At 42.9% G+C, this 20,496-nt stretch overlaps 1 protein-coding gene across 2 annotated transcripts in view; it reads right to left on the bottom strand.

Annotated features, from left to right (window-relative positions):
• Nucleotides 1-20,496, bottom strand: part of LOC141777019 (ephrin type-A receptor 3-like) — a 98,878-nt gene that overhangs the window by 28,669 nt on the left and 49,713 nt on the right. For both annotated transcript variants that reach the window (XM_074650938.1, XM_074650937.1), the window contains exons 7-10: nucleotides 17,072-17,407; nucleotides 15,948-16,060; nucleotides 13,769-13,931; nucleotides 11,037-11,145 (exon numbers count right to left, since the gene is read on the bottom strand). In XM_074650938.1, coding sequence (XP_074507039.1) covers nucleotides 11,037-11,145; nucleotides 13,769-13,931; nucleotides 15,948-16,060; nucleotides 17,072-17,407 — 721 coding nt within the window. The remainder of the gene's footprint in view (nucleotides 1-11,036; nucleotides 11,146-13,768; nucleotides 13,932-15,947; nucleotides 16,061-17,071; nucleotides 17,408-20,496) is intronic.

Here is a 20,496-nt window from a genome sequence, read left to right on the forward strand (position 1 = left end):
AATGGGGGTCCAAGCCTGCATACCAACTAACAAGCAATCAGATGGAGGGAAAGAGCGAGGAGAGACGGGGAGGCAGCCATATAGGAATAGAAACGTAAGGGAAGTGGACAGAAAGAGAGGTGGGGCGGCAACAGGAGCTGAAGATAAAAAGGAAGAGAGAGAAGACATATTATGAGAAGAAAGAGTGCTAAATAGAAATAGAGTCTAAAGGGAGGAGATGTCAAATCGTGCAGGAGAGAAGGTGATTGAAACAAGGAGGGATGGAGACGTTGCTATTGTCAGCGTGGATCGAGGAACACTCGTGAAGGAGAGGAAGAGAAAGGATGAGAGAGTTGATGGACAGATTAAGAGCAGATGACAAAGAGAAGAGTGTCAGTCAACATCTGGAGGACGTGTCCTTAGAGAGTGAGAGAAAAAAGAGAATGGACTAAACCACGATGTAACCGTAAATTACAGAAAATGAGGCCAGTCTCTGGTGAACCAAATGTGGTATAAATGTGAGGAAGGAGTTGAAATGAACCACTTAGACACTTAGTGCAGGTCACCAGTCCATCACAAGCCTAACGCAAGATAGATAAACACAGTATTCAGTCCACTTGACACTGGGAAGAAACCAGAGCACATGAAGGTCAACTCACATGAACATGGCTGAGTAAAGGCTGAATTCAAAATGTCTTTCTGTCACATGATAGCTCTAATCATTAATGCGGTGCAAACATTATAGTCAGACCTTCTAAAATAATTAATTTATAATTAATTTATAGTATAATCTTTTTAATATAAAGATGAAACCTATCTTCCCTCAGGCCGTCAGGAAGGTGAACTCTGTCCTCTGTATATCCTCTGTGAATCCTTTGCATTGCCCTACACATCTTCATATTAGCACTTGAATGTGTACGCCATGTTATTGTATTTGTATATATTGTATTTAATACTTGTATTACATACATTCATATTTTTTCATCCTTAAAACTTTTTTCTTTATATTTATTTTTCTAATTCTTATACTAGCCTTGTTAGCACAGCTTCAAGACAGGGGTGTGGACTCGAGTCATATGACTTGGACTCGATTCCCAAATTTGATGACTTTAGACTCTACTTGACAAAATGAAAAAGGACTTGCAACTTGACTTGGACTTCAACCCTCGTGACTTCACTTGGACTTAAGCCTTTTGACTTGAAAATACTTGATTCCTTTCCTCCAAGCCCAAAGATTAAAAAGTATGTTATTAAAAAAGTGTGCGCACGAAGACGATTAACTGCATGGTTCTGGAGGTAACTCTTACAGCGTCGCAGATGTTGGGCTTATTCATTTTTTGAGAGATCCTTTATTGATTTTGTTTGGGAGGAGGATTTACTTGTGAGGAAACAAAATTAACTGAACTGAGCAAACTGAATTTCTATCTTTTGTTGTTTAAGGCTGAATCCCCAAGAAGTGGTGTTTGTTTGTTGAACTCTGGACTCTATTATTTATTTTTGGTGAATATTATTTGGACTTGCATTTGATTATCTTACACTTAATTCCCCCAGATCCACTTTGTTTGAACCAATCCGACAGCATCCAATCAAGTTGCAGGAGAAAACCATGAAGAACTAACGTTGCGTTACTGAGCGCCAGTTGGTGCCAGTTACTCTATTGTTAAAATGGCATTATATTTGTTGATGAGTTCAGGACTCCGAACTCAACGTTTAGGACTTGAGACTTTGTTAATCTTGACTTGGGACTTGAGTGCAAAGACTTGAGACTTACTTGCAACTTGCAAAACAAGGACTTGGTCCCACCTCTGTCTCAAGACACCTTGCGTTTCACTGGACACATTGTGTGAGCGTGTGGCAAATAAAACCACTAAATCTTGAGACCTAAAGACAGATACAGTCGTCTGGTGGCCAGTCATAATGCAGGTGGCTCGTGTCGTGTATGAAAACACAATGTGAATCAGCCTGAACTTGTAGACCTTTAAGAAGATTATACAATGTGTGGTGACGAAGCAGGCTGCCTCCTTTTTTTCCTGATATTGTCACTATCATGCCATGTCTTCATTTATTGGTCTATTTAGCCTCAAGCTCTATTGCTGCTCCCATTTCCCCCCCTCAGCCTAACTCCAGGCTATAAAGAGTGAGAGACAACATCTACTACACTGAGCTGCACTGATTTGTGCTTCCTCTGATAATGAAAACCAGCACTCAGTGATTCTGCTGTCATTATAGTTTGCGGGGGCTGCTAAAGCCTGACAGTGCAGAGTGAAATTAAGACCTCTCACAGATATAGATGGCGGTCATCACGTCACACAAATGCTGCTATATTCTCTGGTATAATGTATTTAAAGACGTAACAGCCTGCAGTTCACAAAAGTTTTCTCATGAAAAGAGTCTGCTGAGCCACTAGTGTCCCTATCTGAATCAGAGGGGGAAAGAAGAAAAACGTATGGAGGTGGTGAGCGTGTGAAGCAGAGAAATTGAGGGAGGAAAGAGTGGGAAGACCGAGAAGAAGAGGGATACAAAGAGGAGATCAAACGACGGGGGAACTTTGGCAGGATAGAATAAAAAGCTTAAAGGCAAAGAAAGGTTGAAGAGAAGAGGTAAATATGTCTGGTGGGATAACCTTGGAACACAGTGGGACAAAAGAGACAAAGATGAACTAAGTTGTGTGTGGACAATGATGTGCTGGTGACAAGAGAGACTGTCTTCATGTGAGTGAATAACCTTGGACTAATGTTAACCTGAGACGTGAAGAGAGCTAATAAATTGTGTGTAGTTCTGAGGTGCGTGGTATCGCCCAGTTTGTTTTATAAGACTGGCCACCTTTATAGGATTAGAGGCCGGCTGCCGGCTGGAAGACGGGAGAAGAAATTGATACACTGCGAGACAAGAAAAGAGTCAGAGGGGATCATTCATACAGAAAGATACTACGTTTCCTTTCCTTTCCTCGCCTCTCTTCTCCTCTCCTCTTTCATTTCCTGTCCTTCCACATTATTTTCCCACTGCTAATCAGAATGACTAGAAAAATGAAATCAGTAAATCATTAGTCACCCCTCCGGCATGACACAATGAAATGACAAACACACACGCACACACATTTAAAAACACACATACACACCCTGCTGTGGGTATCTGCTCTCATCGTTACTCATGATAATGGTGATTCCATTTAATATCAAGCTATTAAATAAAAAATTATTACTGGGAATTAAATCAATGGATTAAATTCACTCTCATTATTTCACAGCAAAATTAAGTCTCGCTCACCAACCCCGAGAAAACAAAACCTTCACTGCTTGGGCGCTAACAAACTGTGAGGTTCATAAAAGATTATTGTGGATAATTAATTAAGAGTCAAAACAGCATGGAGAAAAAAAAAAAACTCCGAGAAGTCTGGGTGATGTAACGTTCAGGAATACAAGTGGCCCGCTCTCTCTCTCTCTCCGTCTTGGACGCGTCTGGCACCGGCTCAGCACTCTCTGACCACAGTGTAAAAAGATTTACTCAGCTCGGGCTAATTATTAGGAAGGGGGAAATGATTAGCTGAAGAGTTATGAGTAATAAATCTGTCTATGTTTCATTAACAACCTGTTTGGAAACATTTCATTTAGCTCCTGCTCATTAAAGAGAGTGGTAATGGAAGGAAAGGAACAGAAAGGAAAAGGAAGGTGGGGGAGAAGCGGCGAGGTCTGTAGCAGGTCTGTGGTAATTGGTGTAATGTAGCCGAATTTTTAACAACCTGGTGAAAAGGTCACATGAGAGAGGATGGAAAGAGTGAGAGACGGAGCATGTCATCTGTATCATTAGGTGAAGTGTATCTTTATATTTGCTAACAGATCAGTGTGTAGATCAGTGTGAAACTAATTCCCCTAATGATGTTACTACACAATTCTGTTCCGACACAACTTGATTAGGTCGCGATCGTAATATGTGCTCTTGTGTGTGTGTGGAGCCGACAAATTTATTTAAATGCGCCATAAACTTTAAAAAACCCCAACCGAAAACAGTTTTGAATTTGTCTGATGTTTATAGGACATTTGATCAAACCCACTGCAACATCTGCTCATTTGCATAACGCCTGTGTGAAATAGTTTTGCACCTGCGGCAACTAGCTGCTATTATTGCACTGTTTGTAAGCTACTTTCTAGGCATTCTGCAGACAAAGCTGTATTCAGCTACACCCCTACAGCTTAGCTGCATTAATTGAAAGCACCAGCATCCATGCAACACATACAAATCTGTCTAATGACATTACACACACGTCCTTGTCGCATATATGCACACACACCTCCCCGCACTGGCCTGTTTTGTTTCAGATACACAGAATCGCCTGGCTGCCAAATCGTTATTAGTGCTATTATCGAGCAAACAGACCAACACCACCCACAGGGAAGGGAATGCATTGGCTGATTTCTACATCCACCGAATTCACCATAAGTACCATTTGGCAAACACGGCTCTATTATTTGTGCCTTTGTTGCTTGTTGTTCCGCCAGGAGATTATGTGTGCGTTCCAAATCGCATACTTTTTCTTTTTACTTTTAGTACATACTCAAGCTGCCCTTACAAAGTGTTGCATGCAGTATGCATACAATAGGGACATACTACTTTGTCATAACATTGTGTCTTGAACTTTGACCCTTTTGCTCAAATATCTGCGGCGCAGAGGATTGTGGGTCAGGATAGACAGAAAAGCATGCTGGCTTGCATACTGCAAAATGTGACCAGATGCAGTAGGACATCCTGGTATTTCTGGCATACTGCATTCGACATTCTATGCATTGGGACATACCAAATCGTAGGGGCCTGTAGGGGCCACAAGTGATCAACAACTATTTCAGTTTGGATTCTTGTTTCCATACGGATTAGTAATTGTTCCTCTTTTGATTTGCACACCTAGTTAAGACGATTGCATGTACTGTATGTATAACTAGTGCTCAGCAAAAGACAAACTAAACCAAGCACTGACTACAACGGATCACATCTTTTTATGTTAATAGGAGGAGAGCTAGTTCGCTGTTAGAAGCCGATGGGACAGCCGGTGTGTTTGGCTAACAGAGCTAACGGACTGACAGTTTCTGTTCAGACGAAGCATTAAACAGTCAACATGAAGCGTTACAGAGTGAACTACAGTTTATTGTGACATCACGATTGGCTGAGTACATCATCTTTTGGGCGATTTTTAAATTTTTTTATTTTATTTTGCTAATAATTGATCTGCCTTCGAAGAACGAGAGAGAGAGAGACAGTGGGGAAAAAACGTGTTTTATAAGAAACACATATAACTCAGTGAATTAAGGGTTTATTTGGACTAGACCAGAGTTAGTGGTTGTTGGAACATTGGAATAACTGACCGAGACGGCTTTGGTGAGTTTTATTTTGTTTCTGTCAAGTTTGAATTAAATGTGTTTTACGATGAGTTAACAAGTCTTAGTTTGGTGAAAAAGAAAAATCTTGAGTGAAAACCGCGTCTGCCATGTTTGCGACATGACAAGCGCTTGTCAACATGAACAATAGCGCTGGTCCACCTTAAAGGTCAGCCCACCTTAAGCGAGCCTGAGCCGAAGTTGTGGCTAACTCCGGAGCTAACCCCTTCAGTAAACAGACTGTGTCAAGCAAGACACAGGAACTTTGGCTTGTGTCTTGAGGAGTTGTAGCATTTATTCACGAACAGCCTAAACTGTACACACACTGCACTGCTACAGTCACAGCTGTAATGTTCCTGCTGACTTTAAACTCTCCGTCAGCCTGTCACAGAACATGCTCCATCGCGCTCTCTCTCTCTCTCTCTCTCTCTCTGTCTGTCTCTCTCAACCGCACACCGACAATCACTAACGTTAAGCACATAATCTCTAGTTTAAAAACCATCTTAAAAATACATAATTTCCCGATGCTTAGGCCTGGTTGGGAGTCAAGTTAGGGCCGCCAGGGATTGCAATACACTGGCGGAAACCCTGTTGTATTCATTCAATCAAACATTACAGCAGTGGTTGTTACAGAAACACCTGACACTCTACTGAGTGCACTTTTCTAGTTCATTTCCAATTTCTGTTATTTTGTGGTTCAAACCAGAGCATTTTATTGTTTTTATTATTTTCCACATCTGAGCTAAAAAACATCACCAATTGTAGTCTCTGGTGTGTTTAATGTCAACCTCTCATATCTCCTTTGAAATCCAAACAAGCACACCCACACTTGCAACATTCTTGAGCTGTTTTACACTCAATTAGTGTGATTCAGTTTCTCACAAGTCTCTTTCTCTCGCTACCTCTTAACTCTGCCCTCTCCTCTCTCAACAGCATGTTTTCATCAGCGCATGCCTCCTCGTTTTTTTCATCCTTCCTCTCCTCTTTTGTGTCATTAAGTTTTTAAGAATAACCCTGGGCTGCTACAACAGATGCTGCGGAGGTAAAAGAGCTTACGCGCACAAACACACGCATCAACAGAACATGCCATTGTGTTCAAGGTAGAGCTGTTAACAATCTCCATTAGTGTGACTGAGAAGTCTTTCTGCTGCAATCAGCCACGTTGTAATGACATCTCACTTTTCCTGCTTTCTCTCTCTGCCTTTCGCTCTTTATTATTCAAAACTCTCCACAGAACAGGGTGTTTTTCTCCTCACTAATCTAGACTTGATCGGCCTCTGGAAAGTTTCCTCTTCTTTTGTCGTTGATAAAAACTGAACCGCCCGGCAAGATGGCGATCAATAGATTTCAGTTTGAGCTTACCTCTGTGGAAAAAAGAAATCTGGCTTGCGTAAATAACTCAACATCTTATTTCACACTAAAGCTAATTAATCACTATTATTTTAAGATTTTCAGACATTTCTTTAACAGATTGCAGCCCATGACTCCCTGCTGGATATCCCCAGCTCTGACAACAGATGCACTCAATAAAGGCAGACTTTGAGACGCACAGCAGATGAGACTGCTTAAAAAAAACAGGCATCGCATAGATGGAACAACTTCACGCCGACTTCTCACCAAAGCGGCACATTAAAAACATGAACACAGAAAAACACACGGGAATCTGGCGTACAACCAAAGCCTGCAGCTATTCTGAACAAGGAGATGGTTGCAAGGCTGGAGAATCATTAGACTTCAGACAAAACAGAGCACACTCACGTACACACAGATGCCGGGAGGCAGAGACTGTAACATGTTTAACAAGGAGCGAGAGAAAGTGAGGACCGAAGGGGAGAGCGCTTTTTGAGTGAAAGGCCATCTGCTGAGTCCATGGTGATGCCAGTCGCTCGCTAGCTTCCCATCGCTCGCACCTGCCATCTTGCCAAAGCACCCTCAGGAGGACAAAAGCACCAACTTCACACACAAACACACACTCGGCCGCATATACTCTCGCAGAGCAATAATGGCACGCACACGGCAATAACTGGTGTGATTTGTCAGCGGCGTGCTGCGTCTGAGGAGCTTTCGACATTTTTTCATGTTTTCCCTCCTGCGGTAACAATAGCATAACAGCACTTTATTAAACGAGAACAGGACAGAACAGAATGGCCTGCAAATCAGCTCGTTTATGAGGCATAGCTGCGCGGTACCCTGCCAGCAACGGCTGCGGGGGAATGTGTGTGTGTGAGCGAGAAAGACAGAGAGACCGTACGGGCATTCATTGTTATTTTATAGTTCAGTGATAAAAGCTTCCCGATCACGGTGTTCAAAATGTGCTCAGGATTGTGGATTCAAAAGGTGAACTAGGTGTAAAACAAGAACAAAAAGCTCTCCAGCACTTGTATCCAGTCGGATGATTATTGGGGGAATGATTTAAACATCTGACATTTAGGGAGAAAAGGGGCTTTACAAAGGTCTGGTGGGAAATCATTTCAACCCTGGCTGACTCTCAGTGTCAATTTCGATTCCAGTTTAATCATCGTCCATATTGAACCGGTCTGAGCAAATACGTCAGATTCTTGAAACATTATGAAGGGGGGGGGGGGGGGGGGGGTCCATCCAAATGTAAATTTTGAAGAACGGAACAGGAAATGAAAGCCAGAGAGCCAAAGCTGCAGCAAAATGAAGAGAAAAGCAGAGAGAGAGTGCTGAAAGGAGAGAGAAATGGACTGATTTACAGATAAGATGGAAGGTTTCATAGATGAAAAGAGGAAAGGTACGGGCAACAAGAGAAGACTGATCCTTTTTTTTTAGATTCCTGCCTCCAAAACCTGAAGTGTGACACTCCTATTGCACCCAACAGTGCAATCGCCCACCCATCATCCTTCCTCTACCTTTCCTCCTCCTCTCTCAAACCCTCTTGTGATCTACCTTTTCATCTTTTGCTCCTCTCCTTCTTCCCGTTGTGCCGCTGGCTCTCCTCCTCCCTCCATCAATCTCCTTTTCCTCTCCATCGCTCCCCTCTTTCTCTCTATCTTTCACAGCATCTCAAAATGTAGCTCTCTAGTGGCGCAAACATACTTCTGATGTATCCCCCCCCTTCCTCCTCCTCTTCCTCACTACAGTCTGTCATTCCCACTGCCTCTCTAATACACTCTCATTTTATCTCTCCTTTACCTTACTTCTGTCCATCTTCCGCCCTCCCTGAGCTCTCTCTCTCTCTAGTGATGTAGCTTTGATCCTTGCCTCATTCCCCAGCTACAAACACACTCCACCTGTACGCACACACACACACACACTTTGACAGATGTACAGAAGTTGTCTAATAGAAAGCGGTAATCAACACTACTTCCTCCCGAGCGTCCCCACCTCCGAACGGAGGAGAGATAGAGACGGACTGAGGGGAAAGAGGAAGAGAGGGAGGCCTGAAATTGATGGCAGTGCATCGACCCTTCTGTAAAAACCTAGTTAACACCTCCCCAGCCTGTGAAACCTGATTAGTTGAGTGTGAGTGTGTGTGTGTGTGTGTGTGTGTTCGTAGCACCCTATGTTTAGCAGGTTGTTCTGATTCTTACACGCACAACCTCATAATTCCCCACTGATTAAAAAAATGTTGATGTGTTCCCTGTTCATGTGTCATGTGTGTGTGTTTGTGTGTGTGTGTGTGTCACACAGGACAGTCTCCACTGATTACATCCCTCCTAGTCAATAGTGAATAGAGCACTCAGCCTGATAAGCAATCACCTGAATCAATACTAATGTTTTTAGCGTGTGTACATTAGTGTGTGCATGTTTGCGTGTGTGTGTGTGTGTGTGTGCGTGTATTTCTTAACATGTAGCTAATCTAGGCGGAGCTCATGGAGGATAAACATTTAGTTACAGGCACAGTAAATCACAGATGCTGTCGTCCCCTCTCCCTCCGTCTCCCCTCCTGCCGTGGTCCCTTTCTTCTTTGTCCAAAGAGCCCTCTCCTAACTCCCATCCTTTCATCTCTCTCGCCCCTCACCAATCGGCATTCTTTTATTTTCCTTCCTCCCTCTCATCTCCGTCTCCTCTTTGGCCTTCCTTTGAGACGGAGCATTAACAGCAGCCTAACCTTCAAAGAGAGTGATCATAGAGAGTCCATGCTCTTCACATACAGAATAACACAGCCTTTAGTTTAGGCTTTGGCAGCAGTATAAATGTCAAAGTTGGAGGCCCTGCTTTGGCACACCCCACATGTAATCCTTCAGAGAGAGGCAGAGCGATATGAAGTGAGACCAAGTGGGAGATTTAGCTTAACCCTCGTGTGTACATGAATGCACATGTGCATTACCAGATAGGCCTTCTGTGTATGATTAGTAATGCATGAGCTAGTGTTTTCCTATGGAGAGAGCTACCTAAACAATCAAAGTTCAGTCATCTTCAACGTTAACCTTCTTTGTTGGCGACCGTATAATGTGCCACAAATGAGATTACAGCTGGTGTAACCTGAAAGCGACCCTTGACGATGTTCAAAACTGAATTACAGGACCGGATTCACCAGAACCAAATTAAGGAATAAGGCTGGTGATTATTTTATATTCTTGCTATTGTCAGCAGAAATCCCATGAAAAGACCAAAACCAGCAATTTGTCAGTCCGTCTCTCAGCACTTTCCACTTCCTGTCTGTGACCCCAAGCCAATCGGTTCCTACTGAAGACGTAAATCTTTAAAAACGGACCGCAAATATATACTCTCAGCTTTAGGAAATGCTGAATAACTTCCTAACACAGCTGGGCACTGCAGTTTTTTCCACACATGTAACTCAAACAACTAGTGCATTTGTTGGGGACTAATTTTAGCTGCAGATTTGATGCTCCAGTGAGCTTTAACAGCAGCAGGACAGATCGTATGAGACGGACTCCAAATAAACTACAATTTATAACAAAAGAATAGGTCAGCCAGTGCAAAGATGTGGCTCTTTTATGTGTTTTCAAGATTTTTGGACAACAATGGAGGTCTATGCAGGGTTCAATGTCAATGTTTTTGGTCACTTGCCTGGTTGGATATCTGCTTGCCCAAAGTCAATTTTTACTTCAGGATACCATTTTTTATCAAATAACAAAGACCAGATCTAGATTTAAGTAAATCAATCTGGAGATTCGCCCTCATCCTCTCACTCCTGTTTCCAGGATAATTGAAATGCCCACTCTTCAGCTCATAAACTTTGTCTTTTTATAGCGAGTGTGCGATCAGTCCTGTGCATGTGCAACTCTCAACAGAGAGGAGAAGGAAGCGAGATGGCTCACTCCTTAGCTACTTCCATCACCAGCTCTCCAAAAAACAATGTTTTTTTTTTCCTTTTTTACTACTTGCCTGATCTGGCAAGTGAGTTGCTAGACTTACTAGCCCAACGTGGTATTTTACTTGCCTCGGGCGAGCGGGCAATCCTTATTGTTGAGCTCTTCCTCCCAACAGAGGAATAAGATATATAATTTACTAAGTTAGTTGGATCAAATTGTTGTTCTTGGTGTCTTCATGGGATTTGCTGATAATACGATTTTCCTTCTGTATGTCATGTGTCAAATACATCATTCAAAAACAACCTTGTTTAGGGTCGTTGTTTGATTTTTGGAATTTCCCGGCGCTTCCCGGCTGCTTGCCACATGTTTGGTACATAAACCCAAGCTACACTTGTACAGTTCATACTGATCATGTGTAGAGGAGTGTCTTTTTTTTGTTTTACCCTACCTTCCGCTGACAACAAAGCAAGTCACCAGGAAGATGAGGAGAACGATTCCCCCGGCGATGGACACAGCCAGAATGGTGGACTGGTTAGGGTCCCCGATAGCAAACACATCTATATAGGAGACAAAAGGGAACACAGTGGATTAATAAACAAAAGCATAAAGGAGGATGGAAAGAAGCTGAGGGTGTTTTCTGCAGGAGGAAAAGTGAGGGGAGAAAAGATGAAGGGAGGCTGGGAGTAAAAAAGACAGCAAGGTGAGTGTGGCGGGGGAAAGAGGGAGAGAGAATGAAATATGATAGCATTAGAAAGGGAGATAAAAGACAGAGGTTGAAGGAGAGGGAAAAAGAGAGCGAGGGAGGTGGATGGAATAGTAAGCAAGGTCCTTGATGAAAAGTGCTCTCCCTCTCTGCATCGCCTATGAGGGTATGAGAGTGGACGTGAAAGCCATTCCCATTCGGCCGCGCTGTCCAAATGGATATGTTAACATTGCACATAACAAGGCTACCGCCGAGAACTTTCTGCAAAGACGCATCGATTTTTACGCCACACCAATCGAGCCATTACTCAAAACAAATGCCCCATTTATCTGGCTTAGCTAAGCATGAGCGGACACGTGTGTCTGTATGTGTGTGTATGTATGTATATACATGAGTGTGTGTGTGTGTGTGTTGAAGAGGCAAATTAATGCCCCTAGGCAACCACAGATAAGCATTGATCTCCTATTACATTTACTGGCGCACACATACACGGCCTTCTTTAACAATCAATAGAATTGATCTGATTGATATGATTGCTACGGGGTCGGATCCTGTATTTTACAGCACTGAACTTGACTATGAACCTGCTGTATGACGGCTCAGTAACAGCTTTATGCCGTAATACCCAACCTGTGTCCTGAGCTCCGTAAGTTTCAGACACAATCGCAATCTTTTTTTTTACAGTCCCATTCCTGATATTTGTTGCAGGACTTTGCATTACTTTTATTGATTATTGAATGATTAGTTGGCTAATGTGTGCCTGTTGTATGCTGCACAGACAATCTATAGCACAGTGCTTTACATTAACTGATTTATCCCCCTCTCTGCCTGCCTGTCTGGGAATCAATGTTCACTTTGAAGAGCACATTATGGGGCCTCTAAAGCAGAAAATCCTAGAGAACATAATGAAGCGATAATGAAAGTGGATGACAGCAAACAAAGGGGAAAAGGACGAGTGACAGAGAGATTGAAAGCATCATGACAGAGATGCAGCGCAGTACGCCCCAGAGCTGTTTGGGAGGCCTGGCCCCACTGGACCCGGATCGAACCTGGTATAGATTTCTCTTTTGTGTCTCCTCCTCTTCTTTCCTAAAGTCTATATGGAATGCATTTCTAAATGTAAGTGGTCCGAGTCCTTTAAAGGGATAGTTTGGGTGTTTTGAAGTGGGGTTGTATGAGGTACTTATTCATAGTAGTTGTATTACCTACAGTAGGTGACGGTCGGCATGCCACCAGCAATGAGACACAGACAGGAGTACCGTACTGCTGTGGACGGGGACGGCAGAAAAACATATCTTAGCCACCTAAAAGAAAGGCTCATCTAAAAAAAAAATTATATCCGTTTAAGTATACGCTATATAATTAATATATTCCAACAGCGAACTGAACTGAAAGTGAAACGTATCCATACTGTTTTTGTCATCTGAGCCTGCTGGATTTGAAGAGAGCACAGATGAGTTTCACTTTCAGTTCAGTTCCCCGTCGTAAAGGAGAAGAAATGGGCTGTCTGACGGCAATATAAAGTGGGGAAAATATTCTAAAAATAGCGTACACTTAAACTGATATTGATTTTTTTTAGGTGAGCCTTTCTTTTAGCCGGTCCCGTCCACAGCACTGTGTTGCTTTGCTCTGGTGTCGGTACTCCTGTCTGTTTCTCCGAGCTGGTGGCGTGCCGACTGTCATCTACTGTAATTAACACAACTGCTATGGATAAGTACCTCATATAATCACACTTCAAAACGCCCAAACTATCCCTATAAGGAAAAAAGTAAAACAAATCGTGCTCTACACAGATCACTGGTGTTACAGTATAGTTGCAGGTGTGGGGAATAAAACCAGCCCAAAAATAGCCATTAGATATCCAGTCAAGTTTAAATTAATTTGTGTGGATGCAAACTTCTTCTACCCTTCTTCATTTTGCTCCAGTTGTCGGTGTGAATCAGATCCTCACTATCCAGCAAAGATTCTTTTTCCTTCATTGTGAAATTGGTTTGTCTCCTTTCTACCTGATAACGTATTCTAGGATGCTTTCAAGCCGCTGGTTCAGACACGTAAATGACAACCTGTGAGGCTGCCGAGGTTTCTCTGTCTGACAACAGAACTGAAGAAGCCATTCGGATGAAAAGTGAGCTATTTTATAACCATCAGGTGGATAGACTTAACCTGCAGCAAGGATGAATGACATTCTTACAGTACTGCAGTGTGATATAATAAGCCAGTAGTATTTGCTCTGCAGTTAATCTTTGTGCCTCTAATTCACCTGCACCATTGATGTCTAGTTTTATTTTGGATTGTTGTTAAAGAACTGGCATGTCACTATGGTAATTTTCAGCTGAAAAACCTCAGGGACATTTTAAAAAGAGGAAAATAGATGAAACAATAACAATTCAATTGCACAGAATGAAAAGAGAAAATAAGGAACACTGAAATGACTCATTCATTATGAGTAAACAAATATGTATTAGTCATCCCTTTACCTTCGTGGCTGGTTTCCAATTCGATCTCTCCGCCGTAGCTCCCGTAGCCCCCGTCGGTTCGAGCCCTGACTCTGAACACATAGGTGGTCCCTGGCTTCAGCCCGTCCACTGTCATCATGTTGGAGCGAGTCTTCAAGACGGTGTAGTTCTGCTCCCGCTGATTCTGAAGTGGAGGAAAGAGCGAGAGCAGAGAATTTAATACTAAAGTGGATAATATGTGTCAGAGAATAATGTCCTTGTGGATGAAAAAAAGGCTGAAATTATAGATATACTCTAAAGGGTTATATAAAGAGCAATGGACTGTGGTATCGAGAAGGACAGAAAAAAACCCAGAAAATAATAGAAACCTCAAATTGTTTAATTTAAATGTCTTCAGGGGCCACGTACACCTCACTAAGTTTTCATTTGTTCATCACTGGACCGTTTATACATGAGCATCTGTCAAGTCCCAAATCTTATCCTCTTTACACTTGGGGGCAATATGTGGTTACTCAAGTCCCGCTTCGCTTCGCTCCTCGACTACCTTGGAGGTGTGTGTGTGTGTGTGTGCACTTGTGTGTGTAGGAGGATGAATAAAGAATAAGTGTGTCTGTCAGTAAGCTGATTCCCTGCAGAGAGGCTGATACTCTACCTAATGGAAGACACTCTACAACAAGGATTAACACTATTTTACTGCTAATGCCTGCCAACGCACGCGCGCGCACACACACACACACGGAAGCTTAATTTCATCACCTTGGCCGTGTTTTACGAGGTTTGTTCGACAGATGTGTGGTTAATTGGCTTGGTGTGAGCAGTAGGGAAGACGTGAGGGATAGTAAGATGGAGAGAGAGAGATGTTTGTGATGAACAAGTCATTACAGACATGCCCTAAGGCTAAACCCATATCCTACTAGCCTAGACAACATGTAGATGTAGAGAACTAGAGGGGGGGGGGGGGACATGTTGTGTTCAACCTGTTAAAGGGTTCCTCCAGAAATGTAGCGTTGCACTGAAAATTGTTTGACATTTTTGGAAATGTGCTTATTCGCTTTCTTGCCGAGGGTTAGATGAAAAGATTGACATCATTCTCGTGTCTGTATTCTAAATATGAAGCTCCAGCCAGCAGCCGGTTAGCTTAGCTTAGCTTAGCATAAAGTCTGGAAACGGGGAAACAGCTTGCATGGCTCTGTCTCTAAAGATAACATAATCTGGCTCCCAGCACCTCTATAACTCACAATTTAACATGTTGTATGGCTTTTTTGAATACATGCAGGAACTGAAGTATAAGAAAAACAATTTGCTGTTTTACAGGCGGTTATGTGACGGACAATTTTTTGCCCAGGATCAATAACATCCTGAGGTATCGGCTAGTTGGTTCCAGTCGAGAGATAAACTGAAAGAATATCTCCTCGATTGTCGTTTTTACGCTTCAGCTTTTGTGCAGATTAAATGAACTCGATATATAATATGGTCGTTTGTGAGCTTCTTTGGACCATAGACTGTATATTAGAAGTAGACGTAGTCACAGTGACATCACTCATTGGTTTGTGGACTGCTGTTTTGAAGCCTCGAGTTCGGCATTTTTAACTGTCGCCATCCTGTTTTTTTGCAACCAGAAGTGACATGAGAGGATGGAGATAAGTACAAGCAAACTCTGAATAAGACATTTGTAGGCACAGATAAATCCCAGACCAGACAACACCGTGGAAGTGACCTGCCAATCACAAGGTAGCCACGCCCTAAAGCATAAATGGGACCATAATTTACTAAATGAACATCATGCTGTATTGAAGAAGACTTGAAACTAGTGATTGACATCATAAACTCATGTTTACAATGTTTACTGAGGTGATAAATCAAGAGAGAAGTAGGGTGATTTTCTCATAGACTTCTATACAATCAGACTTCTTTTTGCAACCAGAGGAGTCGCCCCCTGCTGGCTATTAGAAAGAATAAGCCAACCAGCTGCTAGCGATAGCTTCATATTTACAGCACAGATATGTGGAGAGTGGTATCAATCTTCTCATCTAACTCTCTGCAAGGAAGCGAATACCCTCCAAATCAAAGTTGTTCCACTCTTCCAGTTTGTAACACAGGCTTTCTGTTACAAATCCGACATAACCAGTAAACTGATCTCCATGTGTATAATTGGTAGAGTGCCTCTTTAAAAAATGAGCCGTGTGCGCGTCTCTCTCACCTTCTCATAGTAGATGACCTCATACTCCACTATCGCTCCGTTGGGTCTCTCTGGACCCTGCCAGGCCAAAGTCACACTGTCCTTGCTCCGCCTCTCCTTCAGCACTACGCTCACTGTAGAAAACAAAGAACAAGGGGGGAAAAGCATGAGCAACAAAGAGAGAGTAAAGTTCAACGAGATGAGGGAAAAAAGCATGAAAAGACGGAGAGAGAGTGAGTGGAGAGAGATTTCAGATTGAAACCCACTGTGCTATAACGAGAAGACCCGTATTTGAAGTGCTTGTCATGTAATTTTGCTAATGAGCGAGAGCTTACAAGCTGTTTTATACATGTGTGATTACAGCTTTCTACGATGTGTGTATATGTGTGACATACGACGTGTTTAACCCCAAACCCAGCTACTTCATACCCAGCCTTCCCACATTGGTGCACATGCTCGTGTGGGTTGAAAGTGTGTTTTTTGCTCGTGTATAAATGTATGTGGTATAATGTATTCGGGAGCAGCACGTGTGACATGTGGGGATCTTAATGAGGTTAACAACCTCCTACACACCCTTCACCTTCCCCTGCTCCTGTTAGTAGTACACACACATCCATAGTACGAGGCCTATTAGTCATCGCCACCCTGTCACACGCACTTCTCTTGCACCAATTTCCCACCGTCCCACACTGTGAAAGATGCACACATGATTATATATGTGAAGGCAGAGCTGCAGAGGTGTCATGTTGTGGCATCAGAGTGATGCGGCGCAGCAGCGATTTTACAGTTGTCATGCAAAAAGCCTGATACTATTTGTGAGCACGCTGCAATCAGGAGACAAATTTTGAAAAAAAGAAAAATGCTCTCTCTGATCCATCGTGCAAATTCCTGGTTCAGACTGATGAATGCGTTTTTCCCTCGGAGGATTTTATTTCCTTATCAGCTTTTTAAAAGTGGATATCAGTGAAGTCATGCAGAATCCTTTCTTCCCAAGTTTTTACTGCAATTTAAATCTGAAAACACGTCGCCACACATCAAAATTATACTGCGAAAGAGCCGTCTGTGGGGTTTTGACATTCACAGTTAAATTAGGAGATGTTTTTTTTTACATTTACATTACCCCCATTATGCGTGCATGTTCTCACCCGTCTGTGATGTGGTGACATTGATGACTACCGTTCCTCTCGGCGTGGGACTCAAGTCCGACACTCCGTTCTGGCTCTCAACGGTGAAGCTGTAGTTGGAGTCCGGCTGCAGGTCGGTGACCAGCACTGTGGCCGACAAGAGGCCGAACTGTCTGGGAACGAAATGGATGCTGCTACCGCACGGCGTGCACTTCCTGCCGTCGCCGGAGCACTTCCTGCAGTGGAGGCTGTAGGTGATGTCTCCTCGGCCTCCCGTCTCTCTGGGCGGCGACCACTCCAAGGTGACGCAGGTCTCGTTCACCGTGGAGATGGGGTTCTCTGGAGCAGACGGAGGACCTGAGGAGAAATAAAAGCATAGAGTTATTTCTGTAAACTTGTAAAATGTATTTTTTATTTCTCTTCAAAACTGTGATTATAAAGCCTTTCTGTCAAGAGAGTAGAGTCTCACCCAACCTACTGGGAAATGACTGGAAGTGAAAGAGCTCTCCAATGATTTAGCATTTGTCGGACTCACGATGGAAAGTTTAGATTCAACAGAACCAGAGATATTGTCTGTGATATCCCAGCATGCACTGGTACAACCCAAACAAGCCACAGTCTATCCATTTCTGAGCAACTGCACCTCCCCTTATTAGTGTCAGCTCATGAAACACTGACTGATGAATATTATTTTTTTTCTCTGAACGTGCATCGTCTTCGTGTTCATTACCAAACGTATCACCGTTTCTATTAAGAACAGAACTCACATTGATTAAATTAAAAATGAATTAACTGTCTCCAGCCAGAGGGTGGACACTTTGTGCTCGATTAATGAATAGCTATGGCATGGGCAGTGATTAAAAGAGCTTGGCTGATTGTAAATGGGACGGTATGAGAACGTATTACACTTCCAAAGTTTAAATCTATCTTTAAAGAGAATTCACATGATGTTAAATAGCCGGCGCTCGACTGCAGGGAGGGTTTTACCATGTGAAGTTAACTGATACTCCGTGGGGCTGCACTGCAGACAATTAATAGTGAGTGGACATTGAGCTATAGAAAGAGCCTGCAGTAATTCTTTTCATGAGTCAGGTGCATTTTATGATTTAGAGTGAATTAATATTACTCTCAACTTCAGCTGAAATGATTGGTGTATCACAAAATCCAAAACGTGTTTCAGTAATCCTTCTCAAAGACGCAGAGACACACAAATGTATTATACCTTTAGATGAAGTGTGTTCATGTCGACACATAAATTAAAATCTAAATATTAGATATCTAGATATATGTGAATAATATTTTAAATGCTTTTGTTGCAATTGAAGCAGCATACTGAGGTTTTAACATTCACACTGTACGGGGCATTTTGTCTCTAAATAAACCTGAGAGGTAACATTCTCGTAGATGTGACCGTGTATGTGTTACTTATTGTGCGTACTCTCTGTTCACTAGGGTGTGTGTGTGTGTGTGTGTGTGTGCATGGATCAATGAGGTAACAAGGAGCAGAGACAAGCTGGGAATTACAGAACTAAAAAACAGCATAGGGACATAAAAATTTATATTTCTTATACCCAAATTTTGGGATTACAGTTTAACAACTTTGAGTTTAAATTCGAAGATAATCTGTTTAGGGCCACAAAAACATTTGTGTTAGACAGTAGATACCTAACTTGGATGGCACTCATACATCCTTTGCTTCCCCGCTGCCACAGTATAACGTACTCTGTCCATGGCGTGGAGGGCCTGCATGCATGGGCTTGTTGCTTCAGGTGCTTACCCTGTGCTTTTTTGGTTTTATTTTTTGCTGGAGCCCTTCTGCATTGATATTGCAATTGCGATATGATTTGCAATATTAGAGGGTATGATCATTTTATATCATTATTCTCATTTTCGTTGAAAAACATATTAAAATGATTATGTGTGATTTTTACAGGGATCTGTACCAAACAAACATGTTTTCTTAGGTCTGTAGAATAAGATCTGTAGGTCAGGACATCTGCAGCACCAACATAATTAATTTAAAATGGTATTTTCACACACATGTCACTTTTAACAAATATTGCGATTTCCTCCTCATCCTGCGATTTGAAAATTGCAGTAGGCCAAATTCATTGTGCAATTTTTCATGTTGTGATATTGTCTGTCTGAATGCGACTTTATTGTGAAGCAGATGCAGGAAGTGCTGGCTATGTCACCAACGTTAGAAACCGATTTGTAACTCCTTGTTCAACATCTACATTTGGGCCTTTTTCTGTGCTTCCTCATCGACAGATCAATTTTCAGGAAGGAGTGTTCGAGCGGAACCACAACCGTCCAACTCATCATCAAGGTAAGCCTTTCCCGTGTCAAACCTGTCACACGGGAACCACTCTTATCTGATTATGGTTGCTCCCAGCACAGCACGGTGCAGGTATCTCAACCGTATGGAAATCTGGCAGTGGATGCCCATTCAGCCTGACATCTCATCAGGCCCTGGCCGAGCAGTGAGCCCCGGGGGGGCCGGCGCCAGAGCCTGGGACTTTCCTGATTAGCCTTTCCCAGTGGCGAGCCTCTCTGAGGCACAGGAGGGATGAGGGGAACGCTGGGCGTGGGGGAAGGAGGCCATACTGTGGATAATTGAGGCTGTCGGTCATAAATCTCCCTTGCTGACTGACGCTGCTAATTCTGTCTTCTTCTTTTCTCCATCCCCCCACTTCCCTGGGACACACTTAACTGTCCATCATCTCCTCTACTGATCGGCCTTTTACTGTATGACATTTAAATTATATGCCTCTGATAGTCCACTATTTCCCCCCGCTGTTCTATTCTTTGCCTGTGTCTTAAGTGTCATTCTCTATGTCTCTCCATGACTAATACTTTCACCTGTTCTCCTTATTTCCTCATTCCCCCCCCTTCTCCATCGTCTCCAGTGCTCTTCCCCAGCATGTGCAAGCACTCTGCACGTATGTATTTGAATGAACCGTTACTCATTTCCAGCTGATAACTCCAACCGTTACACATCTCACCTGCTACAACGATTAATGAGTATAATCTACCATAACCTGATAATGGGTTTGGGTACGTGTGTGTGTGTGTGTGTGTGTGTGTGTGTGTGTGTGTGTGTGCGTGTGTGTGTGTGTGTGTGTGTGTGTGTGTGTGTGTGTGTGTGTGTGTGTGTGAGCTCCATATTTCTCTAGTTCATGTCCTTTCCAACCCCCACATCCCTCCTAGCTCAATCCATCTCTCTCTGTCCCTCTCTTTCGCTCAATCTTCCGTCCTCATCCTCTCTATTCTCCTTCATCCCTGTTCATGAGGATGTGGTCCGATCCCCCTGGCTCTGCACTTTTGTGTGCGTGTGTGCGTGTATATGTGTGTGCGTGAGAGGCAGACAAAGAGTAAGAACTATCATCAGATTTCTAACACCCGTACCAGTGTTCTCATCTGAGATATCTGTGGACCGTAACCAA

The sequence above is a fragment of the Sebastes fasciatus genome, chromosome 11 (assembly GCF_043250625.1).
Source record: "Sebastes fasciatus isolate fSebFas1 chromosome 11, fSebFas1.pri, whole genome shotgun sequence".
Taxonomy (NCBI): Eukaryota; Metazoa; Chordata; class Actinopteri; order Perciformes; family Sebastidae; genus Sebastes; species Sebastes fasciatus.